Consider the following 21,480-nt stretch of genomic DNA (forward strand, 5'->3'; position numbering starts at 1 on the left):
CTCTAAGGCAGTACTGACACTACACTGGCATTAACTTCCCACTGCAGGTATTTCCTTAAATATTTGCATGCCCATTTCATTAAAAGCTCAAGTTCAGAATCAAGTGTTTTCTTACTTATTGCTAAACTACTCAGGAACTAAAAAATTATAGCTATGCTTGATTGGAAAGCAGCTCATCAAGCACAACAATATAACTTCACAGGTAGTTGAATGCTTTCTGGTAGGAGGGGAAAAACTGGTTCTGGCTTTAAGACTTCGAGCTGACTTCTTCAAACTCCAGGTGGTTTTTATACTGATAGAAGAAGAGGGGTTTTGTCTTTGCTTCAGACATGGCCTCTGCTCTGAGTTTAAGCTAATTTCTTTACAAGCCACAGCTGGCAGAAGTTAAAATATAGGGCAACCAGTATGCCTTAAAATACCTGGTTCCTGATTACCTGTATTGCAGTTCTCATCTAAAAATTCCTGCTTGCATTTCAGTATTAGCACTGAGCTTCATGATGGTGCTTGCTGTACCTTAAGTGCATGTTAAAGCACCCCTTAAACAATCTCTATCTCCTAGAATTGCTCTTGCACAAATGTTACCTTCTAATTAAATTTTAAATATCTTCCTCTTTTGATGAAATGTGATTCACTCTCCTATAAGCCTACCTCCTCATCTCTAAATAAAGCTCTTTTTTGTTAATAATTCAGTTTCATATTTCACTAGCAGTTCCTCTAGGACCTTTAGCCTATACACAATTCATAACCAACCATATAACATCAAGGGAAAAGCTCTAGAAAGTCTAATGGGCTAAAGAAGCTGCTTTTAGACTCACCAGCATGGACCCACAGGAGGCTGAAAAAGCAATAAGGAGCCACAGGTCCCAGTATTACATGCAGAGGAGCTTGAACACACAAAAAATAACACAAAAACATAAAGTTTCTTTCCCTCCCCCTGTTTATTTTCAGTTGTCCATGCAAAAAAAAAAAAAAAAAAAAAAGGTTGTAATCTAAACTAACCCTCTGGTTCTGTTTTTTTTCATTATACAGTGCAAAACAGCACAGGCCAGAGGACTGCCCTTTGATTTTACAACAGGATGCAAGACAAACCCAAGGAATGTCATCCCATACTACAGTTATGCATTTTTCCTTGCCTTCTAATAGCAATTAATTTCCTCACTGTGTATTAGTAGGACACTAAATTAGCAAATCAGGGCAATGCTCAGTTGTGAAGATACAGTAAACTGCATTCAATCCTGCTTAGTCATCAGTAAATGACAGCTCTCTGGACTAACCCACGATTAATTGCTCTGAAGAACAACATGATTTAACTTTTCTTAAGCAAACCAGACTCTTGTGATGAGCCAATTCAACTGTTTAAAGTTTCCTAACACAAGGGTGCAAATAAGGAGAAGTTCCAAAACTCAATCCTCTCACAGCAGTTTTCTCAATCCCATCTGGTCTGATGCAATGTGAAATAGGAATTGCAGCAGTTTTTACTCAAATTTGTTTTGGCTGTGTTCACGGAAGGATTCAATCACATTCAATTACTTAATTACACAACAAAATTAACATTTGTTTGAGGGTTTTTTTGAGGTAGCCTGACTTGAAGTCTCTAGAGTTTCTAGGTAGCTATGTAGCACACAAACCTATTTTTATTCTTACGTTTATTTAAAACAACAAATATTTACTAGAGAAAGAAAGCTTACACAACACATAAGCATGACTATTTTTAACTGCACCTAGAGACCACTATATGTAGAAAACAAAAGGGGAGGACACTTACAGAACTGTAGACTGAGGCTCAAGAAGGCCAACAAGGCTGCCAAAGCCAGCAGGAACAGAAACCGGTTTCGGAAAAGCATTATTATTCTTTCTGCTTTCTCTTCATGGTTTCATCTTCATACATCAATGTTTCCTGCAAAAAAAACCCCAAAATATTAGCAAATACATTTCAGCTGTGCAAGCACCAGCTATAGGGAAAAAAAATTAAAAAAAAAATCAATAATATAAAGTTAAAACCAGTATAAATTTATTTCTGAAAGGAAAGCACGAGGCAATTCACATTGGCAACAAGAGTATCAATAAATTGTCTTCACTTTAGCTATGAAATAGCCTGTCTTTCCACCTGACAGAACTTTCATGTAAGAAAAAAATATGTCATTTCCTGTAAAATTAAGTTTTCTCCTGCTAACACAGGTAATGCTCATGTCATAACATGATCAACAGCTCTTGAACCAGCATCTGTTGTTCAAAGCAAATCACAACAAAAAGAGACTGGACACTCAGTGCCATGGTCTAGCAACCACAACAGTGGTTCAAGGGTTGGACTCGATGATCTCTGAGGTCCCTTCCAACCCAGCCAATTCTATGATTCTATGATTAATACTTAAGGGCTCTCAAGAGGAATATGGTAAATCATTCCTAGAGACAAAATAAATCCTGTAACATTTTTAAAGGCACACACACACAGACATTTTTCAATACAGGTAAATATTAACTACTCTAACTTCTCTAAACTGAGAGCACTTTTAATGATAGAATGAAGAGTAAAAAAAATTCCCAATACACAATGCAGAGTATGAAAAGGTATACTGACTTCAGTTAAGACTAACACCAGTGTCCTGGTTTGGGCCAGGATAAAGGTGATTTTCTGTCTTGTACTTTTGCTTTTAGCTGAGTCTCTTGTAAGTAGTTGCACTTGCTGAAATTAACAGCAAGTTTCTCAGACAGTGTGTGCTTCTAGGACTGATAACACTTGATGTTTATAGTTACTGCTAGAGACTGGTGTGCAGAGCCAAGGACACTGCTCAGCTCTGAGGAAAACATTTTACTGTCCAGGAGGATAAAGAGGTCCCACCTGAGCCCTCCTTTGGGGAGGAACAGACAAGATAGATGCCAGAATTGACCAAACAGAGGATTCCATCCCATACACCTCATACTCAGTATAAATTTGAGGCATCACGAGGGCCGAGCCAGATCTTTTCCAGATTTCTAGATTTCCAGACTTCTGGATTTCCTGATTTCCTGCTTCCCTTCCTTCACCCGGCATCCTGGAAGGATTCTGTCCGTTCCTCTGCCTGTGCTCCTGATCCGTGCCAGCCCATATCTGTGTGTTCCTGCCTCCAGCTCCCAACTGCTGCCGACTCCAGGAGTCCAGCCTGGACTTTCCCAGGGCTGCCCTGCAGCCTCGGTGGTGACGTGAGAGTTACTGGGGGAGAGGAGGGAGGAATGTGGTTTCCATTTTCCTGTATATTTGTATAGATTTAGTAATTTTTCCTATTTATCATTACTGTTCATTAAAGTTGTGTAGTTTAGTTCCCAACCCATCAGTCTCTCTCCCTTATTCTCTCTCCTTTCTTTATCAAGGAGGAGAGAGAGATTAATAGAGAGCGTCTGTTATTCGGTTTAATTGCCAGGCCAGTGTTAAACCCTGACAACCAGGAATACTTCTGTTTAATATCTGGAATAACACTATTTTTAAACAAGTGTATAGACAAGGATCAGAACAATATATTCAAATATATATATATAAAATACATTTCAATTCAACAGCATTTAATCAAACTTCAGAACTCAACCACTTTGTTGCAAACATTTGTTTTTTTAAAAAGGACAAATGAAAAAGAAACATCCCTCTTCTGGTATTACCCAAACAAGAAGCAGGCACAGCTAGTAAAACACACACTTTTCCTTGCAAAATGACATCCCAAAGTGTACAGAATTTGCTGAAGTGCCCTGCTTTCCACTGGAAAACAGCTGTGGCTTTATAACAGGGATGGGTGGGGTTTGTTCTCCCCCCCCCCCCCCCCGACACTTTTTTTGTTTAAACAAGCAGCTGCTTTCATGTGCAAGAGATGCCTTTTTGTAGCACTGACAGCATGTTGCAAGAAATGGGTTACACTAAAAAGAAATCTTAAGAGATTCCCAGATCCTTTGGGCTGAGCTGCTCCTGATGACACATGAAACATGTTGACAGAAAATAATGCTTTTTCCCACCAATATTTCTTTTTGCCCTAACACTTATCTGCTCATGGAAAGAAATCTCCCGATTCTTTTCTCCTTTTGAGAATGAAAAGGCTCACATGTAATTACATGTAATAAAGATCTGTCTATCAAAACCCTTCTGTGTCTTAAAACTGTCTTAATAAGATTCTAATCTCTCCCTCTGGGCATTGATAAACCAGGTAAAATCACAATCTCAACAAATAAGATCCTTTTTTTCCCCAATTCATTTTCTCAGTAATATTTAAAAATGTCTCATGGATCACTGAATTTCTTATTCCATCTGTTGTGTTTGGGATCTACGAAATGGCCCAAGGTGATTTGTGGAGTACCAAGTGATGGGGGCCTGAGTATAAGCAATGATGTCACAGAAATGAAGGTAGCGAAGCTTGCAGAAAATGGAATGCATTTTGCATGGAGATTTGTGCAAGACTGAGGTCTTTCCATCTCATTTTATTTGGAGAGCTATCTTTACAGCATTTGAAAACTGTGGAAAAACGGAGATTCCCAGAAGGAAGAAACTGGAGCTATTACAGGAGTTTTCCAAAATGCCAATAGCACCACAAATGGTCTGCACAAGCAACAATAAAGGTTTAAAAAGAGGCTGAAGAAATTATTTTAACAGTCTCAGTTTCACAAAATCATAGCTCATCCTGGAACATACAAGTGAAAGGTATGCTGAAACTAAACTAAGCCACTGATACTAAACAAAGCTGCCAAGGGTAGAGAGTATCAGTGTACACAAAACACCAGGAGAGAACAAAGCAGCTACACCAAGCAGATGGAAGAACAGAAGGAGAACCACAGGAAAAAGCAAAATTAGACTTTGGAGGAAGGAGAGGGTAAAATCTATTAAAAACCTCTCAAGAACAAGAGGTCTTGCTCACAGTCTGCACTCGTTAGTGCTGCTGCTGCACAAAAAATGGTGCCACAGAAAGGACAAATTACAAGGGAAGGGAGGAAGGGGAGGGAGGGGAGGGAGAGGAGGGAGAGGAGGGAGAGGAGGGAGAGGAGGGAGAGGAGGGAGAGGAGGGAGAGGAGGGAGGGAGGGAGGGAGGGAGGGAGGGAGGGAGGGGGGGAGGGAGGGAGGGAGGGAGGGAGGAAGGGAGGGAAGGGAAGGAAGGAGGAAGGAAGGAAGAGGAAAGGAAGGAAGGAAGGAAGGAAGGAAGGAGGAAGGAAGGAAGGAAGGAGAAGGAAGGAAGGAAGGAAGGAAGGAGGAAGGAAGGAAGGAAGGAAGGAAGGAAGGAAGAGGAAGGAAGGAAGGAAGGAAGGAAGGAAGGAAGGAAGGAAGGAAGGAAGGAAGGAAGGAAGGAAGGAAGAAGGAAGGAAGGAGGAAGGAAGGAAGGAAGGAAGGAAGGAAGGAAGGAAGGAAGGAAGGAAGGAAGGAAGGAAGTGAAGGAAGAAGGAAGGAGGAAGGAAGGAAGGAGGAGGAAGGAAGGAAGGAAGGAAGGAAGGAAGGAAGGAAGGAAGGAAGGAAGGAAGGAAGGGAAGGAAGGAAGGAAGGAAGGAAGGAAGGAAGGAAGGAAGGAAGGAAGGAAGGAAGGAAGGAAGGAAGGAAGGAAGGAAGGAAGGAAGGAAGGAGGAGGGAAGGAAGGAAGGAAGGAAGGAAGGAAGGAAGGAGATAATACACACCTCACAGAGGCAAAATATTTTAAAGAGCTTAATCAGCTTTAAACATTGATTGCAAGATTGGGTTTCTAACATTCAGTTTTAAATGCAACATTTCAAGCAAGGCAGAAAGATTTATTTTTTTTCCTTTTAAATATTCTTCAGTCTGGTACCAAAAGTTGTTGTGCTATGAGAAAGAGGCACAATGCTCACTGAATAGCTGTTAAGTAAAAGCCTGTCAGTACAAGTAGTCTTTGACTCCTACTTGATAGCAAGCTGTTGAGGATCAGGTGAATGTATGTAAGACTCAGTTCTGAAGCCTCTGCTCCTCCCTGGAGTTACCACACCAGGCACTCCCAGGGAAAGTAGCACACAAGCACTCACTGGAGTGAGCATTTATAAGCCAGAAAAGCTAAAACTGAGCCTGAGGTAGGGGAAATAAAAAGCTCCCCAGCCTCATCTACTCCCCAAACTATTTTTATATGCAGATGGATCAAAAACCAAACTGCTCAGCCAGCCACATTGTGGGCCTGCAGAACATTGTACCACATAGCAAGAGGCTGCAGGATCGTAAGAGGATCTGCTGCTAACATGATGTTTAGAAAATACTGATCTTTTTCTGTTTATTGTGTGCACAGGCCAGAGTGCACGTCATGCTTCAGCCTTGCCATCTCCACACTGTAAGTGTTCTGTGGCCAAAGTTCAGTTGTATCAACAACTGATAAGACACCTCACTAACGCCCAGGAAAGAGCTTTGGTCCTTTACATTGGAGGTAAGTCAGTAGTTTCTTCTCTTAAAGGTGAGGAATCACCTCAAAGCTACTGAAGAGGCAAACAGCAGCATTCCAGCTACAGCATCTTTCTTATGCACAGCAGAGAAGCAGAAGCTGAGGTTTGTCCCTGCAAACTGCTTTTCTGCTGAAGCCCAAAGCAGCTCCAAAGCACATCAAGGGACTTTTAGATGAGGTTTTAGGAAAACACCGAAGGGGTTATCAAGCACTGCAACAGACTGCTCAGAGAAGTGGTGGAGTCATGATCCTTGAAGGAATTTTTAAAAAGATGTAGATGTGGCACTGGAAGACATTGTTTAGTGGTGACTGGGCAGTGCAGGGTTAAGAGTTGGAATTGAGGATCTTAAAGGTCCCTTTCTAATGTAATCATGATTCCACGATCCCATGTTTCTTTGAATACAGGACTTGAAAGACAGCCTACAGAACCCCAAACTGATTTCTCCAACAGTAATTGTGTGCCACACATTAGCTGTCAACAAAGCATCCTCTGTCACAAAGCTCATTAAAAGGCTACTTCTGCACCTTTTGCAGCACACCTACCTACCCACAGAATTTATCTTTGTCTCTTAAACTTGTGATCCAAAAGTCTCCACTTCCCCAAACATGCCAGAATGACTCACAGTGTTTCCAGCACTCTGGGCCCTTAGCTAATGTCACCAGGCAGTGCCAGCAGCCTGAGGTGCTGGGCTGCTGCACACACATTTTCACCACGAGGGTGAAAATGGTCTGATGCTTGAAGGCTGGGCCAAGGAGCCAGGAAACCAGCCAAGCCTCTGCTAGGCTCTTGGAAAAACTGAGTCACATTTGTCACATTCTCTGGTTTTGGTTGTTTCACTGGAAAAGTGAGGAATTCTGTAGGAATGCTGGGAGAGCCACATGTCTGCTAAGAGCCCAGGCTCAGCACGTAGCTCCCAGCAGAGCATCTGGCCTGGCAAACCTGCTGCTTGCTCAGCACTAGCTGGGGATTGCTCCACACGGAGCCTCCCTCCAGCACCCCCTCCTCCCAGGCAAAATACAGAGATGGTGTTTTTTGCAGGGATGACAAGCTAAACTATTTCTTTTGATTATTTTAAGTCAGGCCCTGAAAATAACTTGAAGGCAATACTTCCAAAGCACTTGTAAGGTTTCCGCATGACACTAAACCATCACTGCCAAACTTCTGTGCCAACTGCCTGATGCTGTTACATCCTCTAAATCACTTGTATCTAGAATACAAACTTACTATCTAGCACCAAGCTAAAGCACATTCTTGCACTGGCTCACCATGGCAGCCTCAATGGATTTAACTTGATTAAAATAGCGTGTCTCCATAAATAATCAATAGTACTCTTCAAAGTCTCCCTCTATAAAATTACTTATTTATCTGATGTGGCACATCAAAATGACATTGTCTCCTGAAATACAAGCAAGTAAAGTGGTTGCAATGAAACAGCAAAGAGCCACAGAGACTTTGCCCATAGAGGAAGGTAGAATTACACCTGTACCTAACCATATGCCAAAAGCAGAGGCATATATTGTAGCAAGATCTCTAAATCAGCCTTGGAGGGAGAGCCAAAAGCCTACAGACAGTGTAAGACTGATCTGGGGTAGCTTTAGAAAGCCAGAGAAAAACAGAAACCCCCTTGTAGTGAGACAGGACCAGGTGCCCTGAGTTATTGATGAATGGGTGTGGGTTCACCTGTGTCTGGCCCCCTGGTCTTGCTCATGCCCAATAGGTGCCTGTCCTAATCAGGCACAGGTGGACTCTCTCCACCAGATGTAGCAGGAGGAGCCCTTCTTGCTCCTTGAAGCCTCGGGGTTTAGCCCATTCCTGGATGATGTCCTAGGGCTGTTCCTGGGGCTCTGGGATCTACCCCTTCTTGCCTGCTCCTGGGGCTCCTCAAGCTGTGGGCTTCTCCATCCTCACTGAAGAGTGAGAGCCCTCTCCGTGGGTGTCAGCTGCTCTCTTATTGGCCCCCTGCTCCTGCACATGCTCAGGAGGGAGGCCAGACACAGGTGAACCCACACCCACTCATCAATAACTCAGGGCACCTGGTCCTGTCTCACTACACCCCCTTATTAGTCTGATGCCTCCACACTGAAGAAGAGAGTTGTTGATTGTCATTGCTTTGTGATGCATCTTATCTTTCATCTACACCTGCAGGCTTATTTTCTGACAAAACTTATTTTGAAGACATCTGAAAGGAAGGTGACAGCTGCTGATACAATTACAATGCAGATTCCTGCATTTGCTTTCACTTTAACTCATGATGCTCTGTAAATTACTGCCCAGCCACTTGGCAGAAGACACCCAGGCAGCACCTTTTCATCTTGCTAAGACCCACAAATCCAGCCCCCAGACACTCTCAGACGGATGACAACCCTTGAATTGGAAACTGCAGAAAGTAGTTGTGGCAGCAAGTGACACAAGCCAAACCTGTTCTTTGGTGCTTCAAAGGATTTTGCTTTTTTTTTTCCTGCTGGAATGAAAAAGAGTGGTTGGGATCTTGTGGTTCTCACCAAACCTGCCAGTGCTACAAAGATCTATGGCAAGCACTGGAACAGAGAGGAAACAGGGACATCCTGCAGAGCCAGTTCTCTGATCAGCATCACCTGCTTAGTTCCTCGTGCTTCTAATACTCACACTGAGGAATCTCTCACCCCTCCAGCTGACTGTAATGTCAGAGGTTTAAACTTAACAAAGGATCCCTGCAACACCAAAGTTGCATTTTGCATAGCATCACTAAGTAATAAAGCTCCCATCTGTAATGTTATTTTGATTAATTCTTCAATTTCCCAAAGGAATGAGAACTCTTTAAAAAAAAAATAAAAGAAATAATTTTTTTTTTAAAAAAGCATTTTTGAGAAATAGGTCACATTACTTGTAAAACACTGCATTTCTAAATCAGCAAACCCAGCTCATTATTGAATAATTAAATAAAAATAAAACCTGCTCAGAAATGTTACTAGTTTCTGGAATTTCCTTAGACGTATGTCAGTTTTCTGATTAAATTATGCCCATGCTTTCTCAAACAAAGGTCACTAGAAGAAATGTGGGAGCTGTTAAAAAGGTCATTAAGTGTGGGATTTTTTAATTTTCTTCACATTTCCACAGAATACTACTCAGATGTATCAGCTGTACCTATCATGTATACCTCACCTCTACTCTGACCACTAATCACCTTTTGAGGAAACACTCCAAAATCCAAATACTTCTGACAATTAAAACACTTTTTAGAAGAAATATCCTCACTATGACCTAAAAATCATAGAATCATAGAACTGGCTGGGTTGGAAGGGACCTCAGAGATCATCAAGTCCAACCCTTGATCCACTCCCCCCGTGGTTCCCAGCCCATGGCACTGAGTGCCACATCCAGGCTCTTTGGAAAGATCTCCAGACACGGAGAATCCACTACTTCCCTGGGCAGCCCATTCCAATGGCTGATCACCCTCTCCAGAAAGAAATTCTTTCGAATCTCCAACCTAAACCTCCCCTGGCACAACTTGAGACCCTGCCCTCTTGTCTTGCTGAGAGCTGCCTGGGAAAAGAGCCCAACCCCCCCCTGGCTCCAACCTCCTTTCAGGGAGTTGTAGAGAGTGATGAGGTCTCCCCTGAGCCTCCTCTTCTCCAGCCTCAACACCCCCAGCTCCCTCAGCCTCTCCTCATAGGGTCTGTGCTCAAGTCCCTTCACCAGCCTGGTTGCCCTCCTTTGGACCTGCTCCAGGACCTCGATATCCTTCAGCAACATGTATACAACTTCAAAACACTGAAACCACATATTTCAAGAACAAGCACAATCATTTTTGACATGAAGTCACTACAGGGTATCAGTAGTTAGATATATATATAATCAGTAGTTCCTAGCACAAAGAGTAATGCATAATTTAACTTAAATATGAAGGATATTTGGCATTAAATATGCAAAAATATAAGGCACTGTAAACATCTAATACCCTTGGGATGCCATGGGATGATGCTATTTGTCTTAGACCACACCTTTCCTTGTCCAGTCGCTCTGCTATTCTTAAAATTATCAGTATGTACCAGAGAAACCTGAGCAGCTGCCACGAAAATATTATTTCTGTCCTGCACATCCTTCCCTTTAAAATAAACATTTTAAACTTAGTCTCCTATCCCCAGAACACTTTCCCTCCCTTGGGAGGTTCAGCTTGAGACAGCTTGCTGCCTTCATGCCCAGGCTCTGGCAGCAAGCTGATGGCAGAGGGATTTTTTTCTCCTACCAGCTTCTGTAGACTATTTATTTCTAAGACCACGAAGTTGCCACCAGCCACAGCAGTGAGATGTTGTGCCCCTGTCTGAAGGAACTTAGGAGAGGCTAAATTACCTCTGACAGGAAACAAAGAGGAAATGCAGGATTGCACATAAAAACAATTATGGAATTTTTATTGCAACCTCTCTGTCTTCTCCTTTAGTTTTTCCTTTTGTGCAGGTTTAGACATTTTTAAATCAGAGGACAAAGTGATGGTCAGCATCCAAATTCATGCTTGCCAGCTCATGCATTCTCTCTCTTTTGCTTAGAACATTCAGCCATCCTTGTTCAGTCACTGATGCTCTCTCTGTGTAATCACTTCTCACCAGGGGCTCAGAGAAGAACCCAAGTTTTAATTTGCTCTTAAGCATAACACACCCAGGATTGCATTTGTAGGATGCATCAAGGGAAGGAACATGGACAGATGCTGTGATCACACACATTGTATCCAGGTTATCCTGCTGGGTTTATTTATAAACAAGTGGTCTAACAAAAAAGTCACCAAAACTTAAGAATGAATGAAAAGACAACTAGAGCAAGGAGGTTTTGGGGGCTTTCCGACTTCAGAGTTTACAGAGATGAGATGCTAAGCCCAAATATGCTCTCACTACAGCTAGTTACAAGCAATTCTTTGAATTTTTTGAATTGGCTGGTTTGGAAGGGACCTCAGAGATCCTCAAGTCCAACCCTTGAACCACCATTGCAGTTCCCAGCCCATGGCACTCAGTGCCACATCCAGGCTCTTTGGAAAGATCTCCAGACACGGAGAATCCACTACTTCCCTGGGCAGCCCATTCCAATGCCTGATCACCCTCTCCAGAAAGAAATTCTTTCTAATCTCCAACCTAAACCTCCCCTGGCACAACTTAAGACCCTGCCCTCTTGTCTTGTTGAAAGTTGTCTGGCAAAAGAGCCCAACCCCCCCCTGGCTCCAACCTCCTTTCAGGGAGTTGCAGAGAGTGATGAGGTCTCCCCTGAGCCTCCTCTTCTCCAGCCTCAACACCCCCAGCTCCCTCAGCCTCTCCTCATAGGGTCTGTGCTCGAGTCCCTTCACCAGCCTGGTTGCCCTCCTTTGGACCTGAATTCACACCATGCTGCTGTTATTTTAAAAGTTCTAATGGATGTATTCCCTTCTGCAGCAAACAAAAACAAAGAAAAAACCATTTTGAAACATTTAACAAATATTTTTGGTTTAGTCTGACAGAGAAACTCCATGTAAACACAAATCTTCACATTTTCTAGGTCATCCAGTAGTCTGCCTGTGACCACTGCTTTGAGAACAGGGTTTCTATAAAAATATATTTGCTGCAGATTGATTCTCTGCTATATATAAAACATTTTAGGACCTGTCCCTGCACTTCAGAAAAAAAAAAAAGCCTGTGAAAGTTCCACTAGCAATAGCATTAAAACCAAGCACATGCTGCTGCCATGTCCATTGTTGTTACATTTCAAAGAATCAGTTTCTCCTGCAGTTCCCTTCCCAGACCTTTCCTTCATCCCAGCACATCAGAACTACTCATTTTATACTCCACCTGCTGTAAACCTACTCAAATGAATAATAAAAAAACAAAAAAAAAGATCTCAGCTCCAAAGAACCACACATTTTAGATTACCAAAATGAAGACTGGGAATGACCACCTCACTCAAGAGGAAGAAACCCAGAGATCTGCCACCACTGTAAGGTCTCCCAGGGTGCAGCAGAAACCCTGATGTGGTTTTGAATTTGGAGCTTCATTTTGAACAGAGCACAGTGTAGCACAGACTGCTTCCTTTCAAGTCACAGAGAAGTCTGACTGGGGTATTAAGTCTATCAATAAAACCCAGTCTGTAATAAAAGCTGCCAAATTAAAAAGCTTTAAACAGTCTTTAATAGCTTTGGATCACAAAGCACTCCCCTTTGTGAAAAATCAGATTTCATGGCACACCAAAATCATAAGGATGGAAGAGACTACTGCAATTCCTTCCCTATCTTAGTACCTCTTCTCCTATCTTCATATTCCTTTTAGGAATTGTTGAATATTTCCATGCTTTGGGATTTGGTTTTCTAACTATAATAGTTTAATAGGTCTCATTTGATTCACTGAACACTTGAACAGCAAGTGTATACGAGCATGAAATATTTCAGTGTGTAGCTGTCCTTAACTTCAAGGGGTTTTTTATCATTTTAAACCCTTAGTTCAAGAGATGCCTCCATTCACAAAATCTTCTCAGTAAGTGCTTTGCTCTGTCCTTGATTGACACTGGGTTGGAAATAAGGTCAGTGTCCTATTGCTGTGTGTATTACTCTGTAGAAATCTGAAAAAAACCTTCAAGTCAGTAACAAGCCAGTAGTCCAGCATGTCACTTTGGAGGCCCTGGGAAAATAAAATGATCTACAAAATAAAATGTATTTAATTATTGAAAAATAAAATTTATCCACAAAAATCTGTCTCAAGCTCAGTTCTTCATCACCCACCTCAGGAATGCCTCCATTTACCTGATCCTTTTCCTATGCAATGATAAGTCATACACTTCTTTGAACTGCAGGGAAAGTAAAAATAAAAACAAAGGAAGTGCTTTTACTTCCTTAAAGGAAACCAAGCAACTTTTTTAAACATTATTATGAAACTTAGAAAGAAACATTATGATTATGATGGCTCCAGGCCAGAACTGAATCTTAATTGGCAGTAAACCCATTCCAGAATATACAGAGAATTAAATAAGTCTTTAAAAAGTGCCAGAGAGTAATTATTTTCAACTTAAAATTGTAAAATGAGATATACCATCTGCTTCTAATTGTATCAGCATGGATCCTAATCACACCTAGATCACAGCCAGTGGCTGATCAGATAACATCACAGCTCCAAAAAGCCAAGCAGTTAATGTGCTTGAACTGTTTGTTATACCTCTTTTAGTTAAGCTTTGACTTTTTCCAGTTTTCATTGCTTAAGCAACCTTACCCTACTGTAACACTTTCCTCTGCATCCATCTCCAACACAGACCTTGGAACGTGCCTCTCAACAGGAACCCCTCTCCCTCTGCTCCAGTGGCAGGGCTTGTATTCTGCTCCAAAGATTTTCTTCTGGCACTAGCTCTGAAAGCAAGCAGATGCTTTCAAAGCTGGCTGTCATCAACCAGTGAAGCCGAGTAGAATAAACAGATCAGTGAAGAAAGTTCATAAATGTAAGAAAATATTTATTTTCCCACACCGGGTCAAAGTATTCCTGCCCAGTCTTTGAAATGCTGTTGGTCTGTCAGATGACAACGTTCTCATCTGTGTGTCTGCCCTTCCTCTGAGGTTTGATGGATTTGAGCTCCCAAATCTGTCATTATTTTAATTCCAGATGATCTTATCCTGGGTTCATTTATGACCTGCCTGCACTGCTGGATTCTACTGCTGAAAGGTGACCCAAAGGTCATACACCCACACTTGTCAGAGGTTCCCACAATGAGGTTGATTTGCTCACAGGATTCAAACTGAATGGCTTTGGGGTGATTCTAACTAACTTGTAAGAGCTTGCTTAATTACTCCAAGCTCTTCAGCCCACTCACCATCCTCCCTTGTATCCCCTCTTTGGCTGGTCCTTTCTTCCCTACCCTCTGGAAAACTGCTAGACCCTGAATCCATCAACTCTGCCACAACTCCACCTGTAACTATTACCAAGCCATACTTCCAGCTTACTTTAAACCACAGCATTTCATATCTGGTAATCTGCCATGACTCAGAGTTTTCTGTGAAGTAAAACACAATTCTACTCAATGATCTAAATCATCTAAACTATACATGGGAAAAACAAGCAGTGTAATAACTTGGTGTTAGAAATGTTTGTGCCAAAAGGATGGAAGAGCTTACATTCATTTCAATACTGATTACATTCCTATGCTATCTTTGTGCTCAAGCTATATGTTAACCCTCATCTCAAGATATTTTCTCTCCTATACATGAGATATATTCCATCCTACCATCACATATCAGGTCACCCAACACTTCCATATTCAACCACCTCTATACACCCACAAAGAATGAAAATTACAGGGCAGATATGCACCTCTGTTTCTTGCCTTCCAACCCAAAAACTTCAGTTTCTCTGTACAGGTTAAACTGCTACTCCTTGCAGCACCAACAGCTAGAATCCCACAGTAGAGAAAAAGGAAAAAAAACGAGACCAAACAGACTTTAATCATAAATTTTGTCATCTTCCTGCAATCTAACCCCAGAGTGGTGATTACAAAGATGCATTAGCAAGCAGTCAGCCTTTTCTGCTGCCCTTTCTTCCCTTCAACTCTGCTGTAGGCAAAAGGGAGAGCCTGTTTTACTTCCTTGATCCTCCTGTCAAAACACCAGCTACTCTCCCAAAACAGCATCTTACTATTGGACACAACCTGAACACAAAGGTGCAGGTAGGACAATTATTACTGCAAAAGGCAAAATAAAAATAGGCATAGGTAGGCTCTTAGCCCACATTCTTGTTGCTTAGGTCCACAAAGTACTTTCCACAATGTATTGGCCTAAAAGAAGATCCTCATGAAGGTACCTGAAAGTCCTCATAGACAGAAATGCAAGCCTGTGTTCAGACATCTAATTCCCAGGCAACCAGTGAAACCATAGGCAAGATGAACAAAGCATGAAAAACACAGAAGAGCACAAGATCCAATTCTTTTTAAATCATAATTACCAACAAACTGCACCAGGTATTCACAGGCTCTCCTTTTATCACCAGATCCCAACAGCATTAGGAAAACAGCACAGGACCTTCCACTGTGTATTTAAGTGTGAAATTCATCATAGTAGACACTGAGACAAAGTTATGGGTGCTTATTTATTTATTTTCACAAGGGAAGCCACTAAATCATGTGACAACTTTCCGGGGGAAACCGACTTGATCCTTGGTACATGAAAAAGTGTAAGGTGTCTACAGACATTACAGATGAAACAGCCAGAGAACAGTCACTGTCTGGTACTTCTAAACAACATTTCTGAACAACATCTTTCACTATGTGACTTGAACAAATAAGCCTAATTATTTCAGTTTCCAAAACCCAGTTATATTTAAGAAATTACAGCTATTTAGCTTTCCAATGCCCAGTTTACACCCTAATCAAGAGGAAACAGCCTGTCAATCTTGCTCTGAATCCTTTGTCATCAGAAACCCAGCACATTATCACACACTTACCATCCTCCTTTGCAGCCCTCCTGGCAAATGTTGTTTTTTTACTCTTATCTTGCTCAATGAAAAAATTCTCTTTTAAGTTGCTTAGGATGAACCATATCTGATCACAGTAAAGTGATATTAACTGATTTTTATTTTTTTTTAAAGAATATTTCTTTTACAACCTAAAGAAATGGTTGCATGTTTTGTGTGCACTTCCCAATGATCCTTGAGACAGCACCTCCATCATTTTGTTAAAGGCATTTTAAGACCCCCACACTCTTGAACAATTAAGGAACAACCACCTCCTTTGTACCATCCACCACAAACCATAAATCTAATAATATCTAAATCATCATAAAGTATGTAGTAGCACTTGGCTCAATATTTAATCCCTAAGCTTATTTAATTCACTAGTGGTGTCCCCCAGGGATCAGTGTTGGGCCCAGTTCTGTTCAGTATCTTCATTGATGATTTAGATGAGGGGATTGAGTCCATCATCAGCAAATGTGCAGATGACACTAAGCTGGGGGGGAGTGTGGATCAGCTGGAAGGCAGGAGGGCTCTGCAGAGGGACCTGGACAGACTGGAGAGTTGGGCTGATTCCAAGGGGATGAGGTTCAACAAGGCCAAGTGCCGGGTCCTGCACTTTGGCCACAACAACCCCATGGGGAGCTCCAGGCTGGGCACAGAGTGGCTGAGAGCAGCCAGACAGAAAGGGATCTGGGAGTCTGGATTGCCAGGAAGCTGAACATGAGCCAGCAGTGTGCCCAGGTGGCCAAGAAGGCCAATGGCATCCTGTCCTGGCTCAGGAACAGTGTGGCCAGCAGGTCCAGGGAAGGGATTCTGCCCCTGTACTCAGCCCTGGTGAGGCCACAGCTTGAGTCCTGTGTCCAGTTCTGGGCCCCTCAGGAAGTTCAGGAAGGAGACTGAGGTCCTGGAGCGGGTCCAGAGAAGAGCAAGGAGGCTGTGAAGGGATCCAGCACAAGTGCTGTGAGGAGAGGCTGAGGGAGCTGGGGGTGTTCAGGCTGGAGAAGAGGAGGCTCAGGGGAGACCTCATCACTCTCTCCAACTCCCTGAAAGGAGGTTGGAGCCAGGGGGGAGTTGGGCTCTTTTCCCAGGCAACTCTCAGCAAGACAAGAGGGCAGGGTCTCAAGTTGTGCCAGGGGAGGTTTAGGTTGGAGATTCGAAAGAATTTCTTTCTGGAGAGGGTGATCAGGCATTGGAATGGGCTGCCCAGGGAAGTAGTGGATTCTCCGTGTCTGGAGATCTTTCCAAAGAGCCTGGATGTGGCACTGAGTGCCATGGGCTGGGAACCACGGGGGGAGTGGATCAAGGGTTGGACTTGATGATCTCTGAGGTCCCTTCCAACCCAGCCAATTCTGTGATTCTATGATTCTAATTTATGTTTGCGAGCAACCAGCATCTCATGCTGATTTCTTGCATATTAATTGCCTTTTTTTTTTTTTAATTACTTAAAATAGAACAAAAACTTGGGGTGAAGAAGCAAAAAAACAGAACTGACCATAAGTCCAGACAGAAGCCACTCTTAGAATTGCATTAATTCATCATTCATCTTCAGGGCAATAATATGCAGATACACTTAAGATACAAGCCTTTTATAACTAATCAATAAATAAATGAGTTGCAACTTCATCAGAAAAAGCATCCAGAATAACACAACAGAAGTTTAGTTTCAAAGGTCTCCCATAAGATTTTGAAATTAAATGAACAAAGACCTACATAATAAACCTCTCAGGACACTTAAGGTTTCTTTTATCAAAGGAGGTCGTGAGGGAAGAGAAATCTGCAAAACTGTTTCACTTACTGCAAACCACTGGAGAAAGCAAACCTCATGAGTGACACAAGTTTTGCACACTCTGAAGCACTGCCTTTTGTGTGCACTCATTCCGTGATGCCCCCTTTTTAAACTAAAAAGCTAACAAACCAAGAAACCAAACCCCACCCCAAAAAAAAAAAAAAAAAAGAAAAAAAAAAAAAGAAAAAGGAAAAAAAAAACAAACAAGAAAATAAAACCCACAGGCAGACAAATGAAGGCTGTTTGAGAAAAGCAAATTTACAATTATGAAACTAAAAGAATATAACTAGGTGCCTGAAGTATAACCAGGAGTACAGCAGTACACTTCTGGTTAGGTACCTAGGTATGGATACAGAGGTTTAGTTACACCAACACAATGCTACAGCTCTGCTGTTGTTAGATCTTCAAAGAAACTCTGCTCTTCCTCAATACTTCCTTTTTTTTTTTTTCTTCTTTTTTTTTGCAGAGGAAGTCTCTGCAGATCACAGAGCTGTTTCAGTGTATATTGAAACTTATAAAAATTAATGCTTCAGCACTGTTGAGTTTACATAAAATATTTAAGGGACTACAATTAAAAGCCATTAGAGCGAGGAGCATATGTTTTAACCATGTGCACTACTTTTAGTTACCTTTTTGAGAAGATTAAAATTAAGCAGCTTTAGCTTTTCATCCCACTCACACCCTCCCACTGCAAGTTCTGTCTGAGCTAATCCTCCTTCTAAAGACGTCAAAACAGGGCATACGCATTACAGCTACTTACTGCCAAAATATGTTGGTTTAATATTCCATTACCATTGTAATCCTGGCACAATAACTTATTACATGTGACAGCCTTTGCAGTTAGTCAAGGATAGAGCCACTTACTCTGGAGTTTCTTTATCCACATGAAACAACATTTGTAAGGTTTGTAAAAGAGGAAAGCTAAGGTCTGAACTAGATGCTCATTCATACCACAATGCCAGGCCAAATAAAAAGCTTAGTGGGTCATCACACCTACTCTTCTCACCCTATCATTCTCCTTTATCCCAGCCTTTATGCAAAGTGATCTGCTCAGAAATTCAAGTTCATGTTTACAAATACATCGGTTAACCCTTTACTTCCTAGCACTAAAAAACCATAATTTCACTGATTTTTTTTTTTTTTTCTTCTTCCTAAGTGCAACGCTCTGAATGAAGGCCAGGACAATCTCTCTGTCAAAACACACTTCTGATGAGGGGTTCATGCCTGTCAAAAAGTTCAGCATTATTTATTCCTCCGGAACTTGTAGCAAAGAACTAAACTAACAAATCTCTTCAAGAATTTACAAATATTTAGGTTAAGATACATAGGACAGAAGGGACTGCTCTCATACACACTGAACACAGCAGACATCAAAGAAAAAGATGTATTCAAGTAAGTTACTCCACTCCAGCCCCAGTGTATCAACACACAGCCGTAGACCAAGTACTTACTACCCACGGCAGAAGCACACAGCTCCACATCAGCTCGGTGTTACCTTCCAGCCGAGGCTGATAAGTAAGAACCCGGTCTGTCCTCACACAGGCTCTGGGAGACGAAGGAGCCCACTCCAGGCTCCCGCCCTGCTCTACATCCGCACGGACCCCAGGTCCGACGCCGCAGAACCTCACGGACCGCTCACACACATCGAGCCCACAACGGGGACGATCCCGGAGGCAAAGTTTATCCCGCCGAAGCGCCGTAAAGACGGCCAGACGGGATCAGGGGCACGTGGCCGCCCCCGAACCCCCCTCGGCGCCGGACCGGTCCGGGCAGCTCGGCTGGGGCTGTCGCTGCCCACAGCGCTGCTGCTCCCGGGGCCCGGGTGCCCGCGGGGTCCCGGTGTACGGGGCAAGCGGAACCGCACTCGGACCCTCGGTGCCGGGCGCGGGGCAGCCGCTCCCGCCGCCTCCTTATCGCCCGGGCCGCACCCCGGCTCTCTCCTCGGGCTCCGGCAGAGACCTCCAGCGGGAGCCGCCGAATATTCACCGGGAGGGAGGGAGGGAGGGAGGGAGGGAGGGAGGGAGGGAAGCACCGCAGATCCTGCCGGGTCGTACCGGGGCACCGGCTCGAGCGCCCCCGACAGCGAACCCAGGGCACCGTCCCATCTGCCAAGCGGGAAAACCCTCCCGCCTGCACCGCCGCTTACCCGCCCGGTCCGGGGGCCGGAGCCGCTGCCGCCGCCACGCCAGGGCCACGGCTGGGATGGGCAGCACGCCAGGAGCCGATACCGCCACGAGCCGATACCGCCGGTACCGCCAGCACCGCCCCCAGCGCCCGCCCCGCCCCGCAGTGACCGCCCGTGGGGCGGTGCTGCCCGCGCCACGAGGGCGGAGGCACCGGACGGGACCGGACCGGCCTGGAACGGCCTCATCTCCTCCCCCGCGTCGGTTGAGGCTGCGGGACAGGGCGGAACGGACGCGGCCTGTCCGCGTCTCCCGCTGATGGCCGTAGAGAGGAGAGGGGAGGCGTGTTGCTGCCCTCGGGCCGCCCGCTGAGAGGCCGGTCCCTTTCAGCACTTTGAAAGCGGTTTCTTCGGTGACCGTAGCTATGGGAGACCGGAGAAAGGCTCCGGGACCCGCTGCGGACATCTTGTCCCAGACCCCCACGTCAAAGCCTCGGTTTTCAGCTTCCAGCGTCTGTGGGCATTGGGTGCCCTGGAGACCCAGCACAACCGTCTAAGGCAGCCGAGCGAAATCATTAATGCCAAGGGACCCTGCTCCCAGGTTCTTCTCACCGGGAATCACAGCCAGTTATCATGGCCCTGTGTAAGAAATGCCAATGTCAAGTCCTTGTCAAAGGAGAATTCCACGAATTTCAATATGAAGATAAAACAAACACATTTCCTTGTAAAACTGGTGCCAGGATTTGATGCCAACAAAGAAGCTCCCAGCCTTTCCCATCATAGGAGCAGATTCTGTTCCCCCCAGCAGGAGCATTTGTTTAATCTTGCAAGCTGATCAACTTTCAAATACACTGATTTTTCATGTATCCCTCAAGCAGGTTCTAAAATTAATTCTAGAGATTTGGGGAACACCCTAATTCCCTTTACACACCTAGCTTGACGTGTCTAAGCAGAACCCATCCAAATACCACACGATCAAAGCGGTTGCACCAGACACTCACCAGTGATTCTGGCACATGGTTATCGGGTTTTCTTGTTGCAATCAGGTGGTTTCACATACAGCTGCGGTTCCCACTGGCATCTGGGTACTTCTGCCAGCTTTCAAGAGCCTTGTCAGGCTGCTTTGCTACTTATCCACATGGCCTCTACTCTAAGGTCACAGTGACCAGTAGTCACTGCCCTGGAAATAGTAGCACGGAACTAAATTTGCTTGCTTTGGCACTGCACATCCACAGAGTCAACACACCCAACAGAAATGCTGGGCATGTTTTTCTAGCTAGACTGATACTTCTGATAGACTGGAATGGTTTCACCTGGAAATATGCTGTGGCTCTCCAGCTTGTTTTCTTTTGGGACAAGCAGGAATTAACCTGCCCTCTCCCCAGAAGCATTCAAGGCCAGGTTGGATGGGGCTTTGGGCAGCCTGCTCTAATGGAAGGTGACCCTGCCCATGGCAAAGAGGTTAGAACTAGGTGATCCTTAAGGTCCCCTCCACCCCAAACCATTAAATGATTCTTTAGGTTTAATGAACAAACTGTACAATGGTGCAGAAAGTGATCATCCACCTGCAGTTCAGAGAGACTGGAGCCTTTACCAGCTGCTGTTTTTTGATAACCATGACCAGAGATGCTCAGCAGCACAGTGGTTGGCCTGCCAACTGACAGCTACACATCAAATATACAGACACTGCTTTCTTTGTTGCCAGCATCACCTCACATTAGAGCTGATCCATAGAATCACAGAATTGGCTGGGTTGGAAGAGACCTCAGAGATCA

At 43.8% G+C, this 21,480-nt stretch overlaps 1 protein-coding gene across 1 annotated transcript in view; it reads right to left on the minus strand.

Annotated features, from left to right (window-relative positions):
* Positions 1–19,807, minus strand: part of PXYLP1 (2-phosphoxylose phosphatase 1) — a 60,709-nt gene extending 40,902 nt beyond the window's left edge. Inside the window, exons 1-2 of the mRNA XM_030456599.1 lie at positions 19,730–19,807; positions 1,766–1,897 (exon numbers count right to left, since the gene is read on the minus strand). Of these exons, the coding sequence (XP_030312459.1) occupies positions 1,766–1,844 (79 nt within the window). The 5' untranslated portion in view covers positions 1,845–1,897; positions 19,730–19,807. The remainder of the gene's footprint in view (positions 1–1,765; positions 1,898–19,729) is intronic.
* Positions 19,808–21,480: the final 1,673 nt, after the last annotated feature.

Source organism: Calypte anna, chromosome 9, assembly GCF_003957555.1.
Source record: "Calypte anna isolate BGI_N300 chromosome 9, bCalAnn1_v1.p, whole genome shotgun sequence".
NCBI lineage: Eukaryota > Metazoa > Chordata > Aves > Apodiformes > Trochilidae > Calypte > Calypte anna.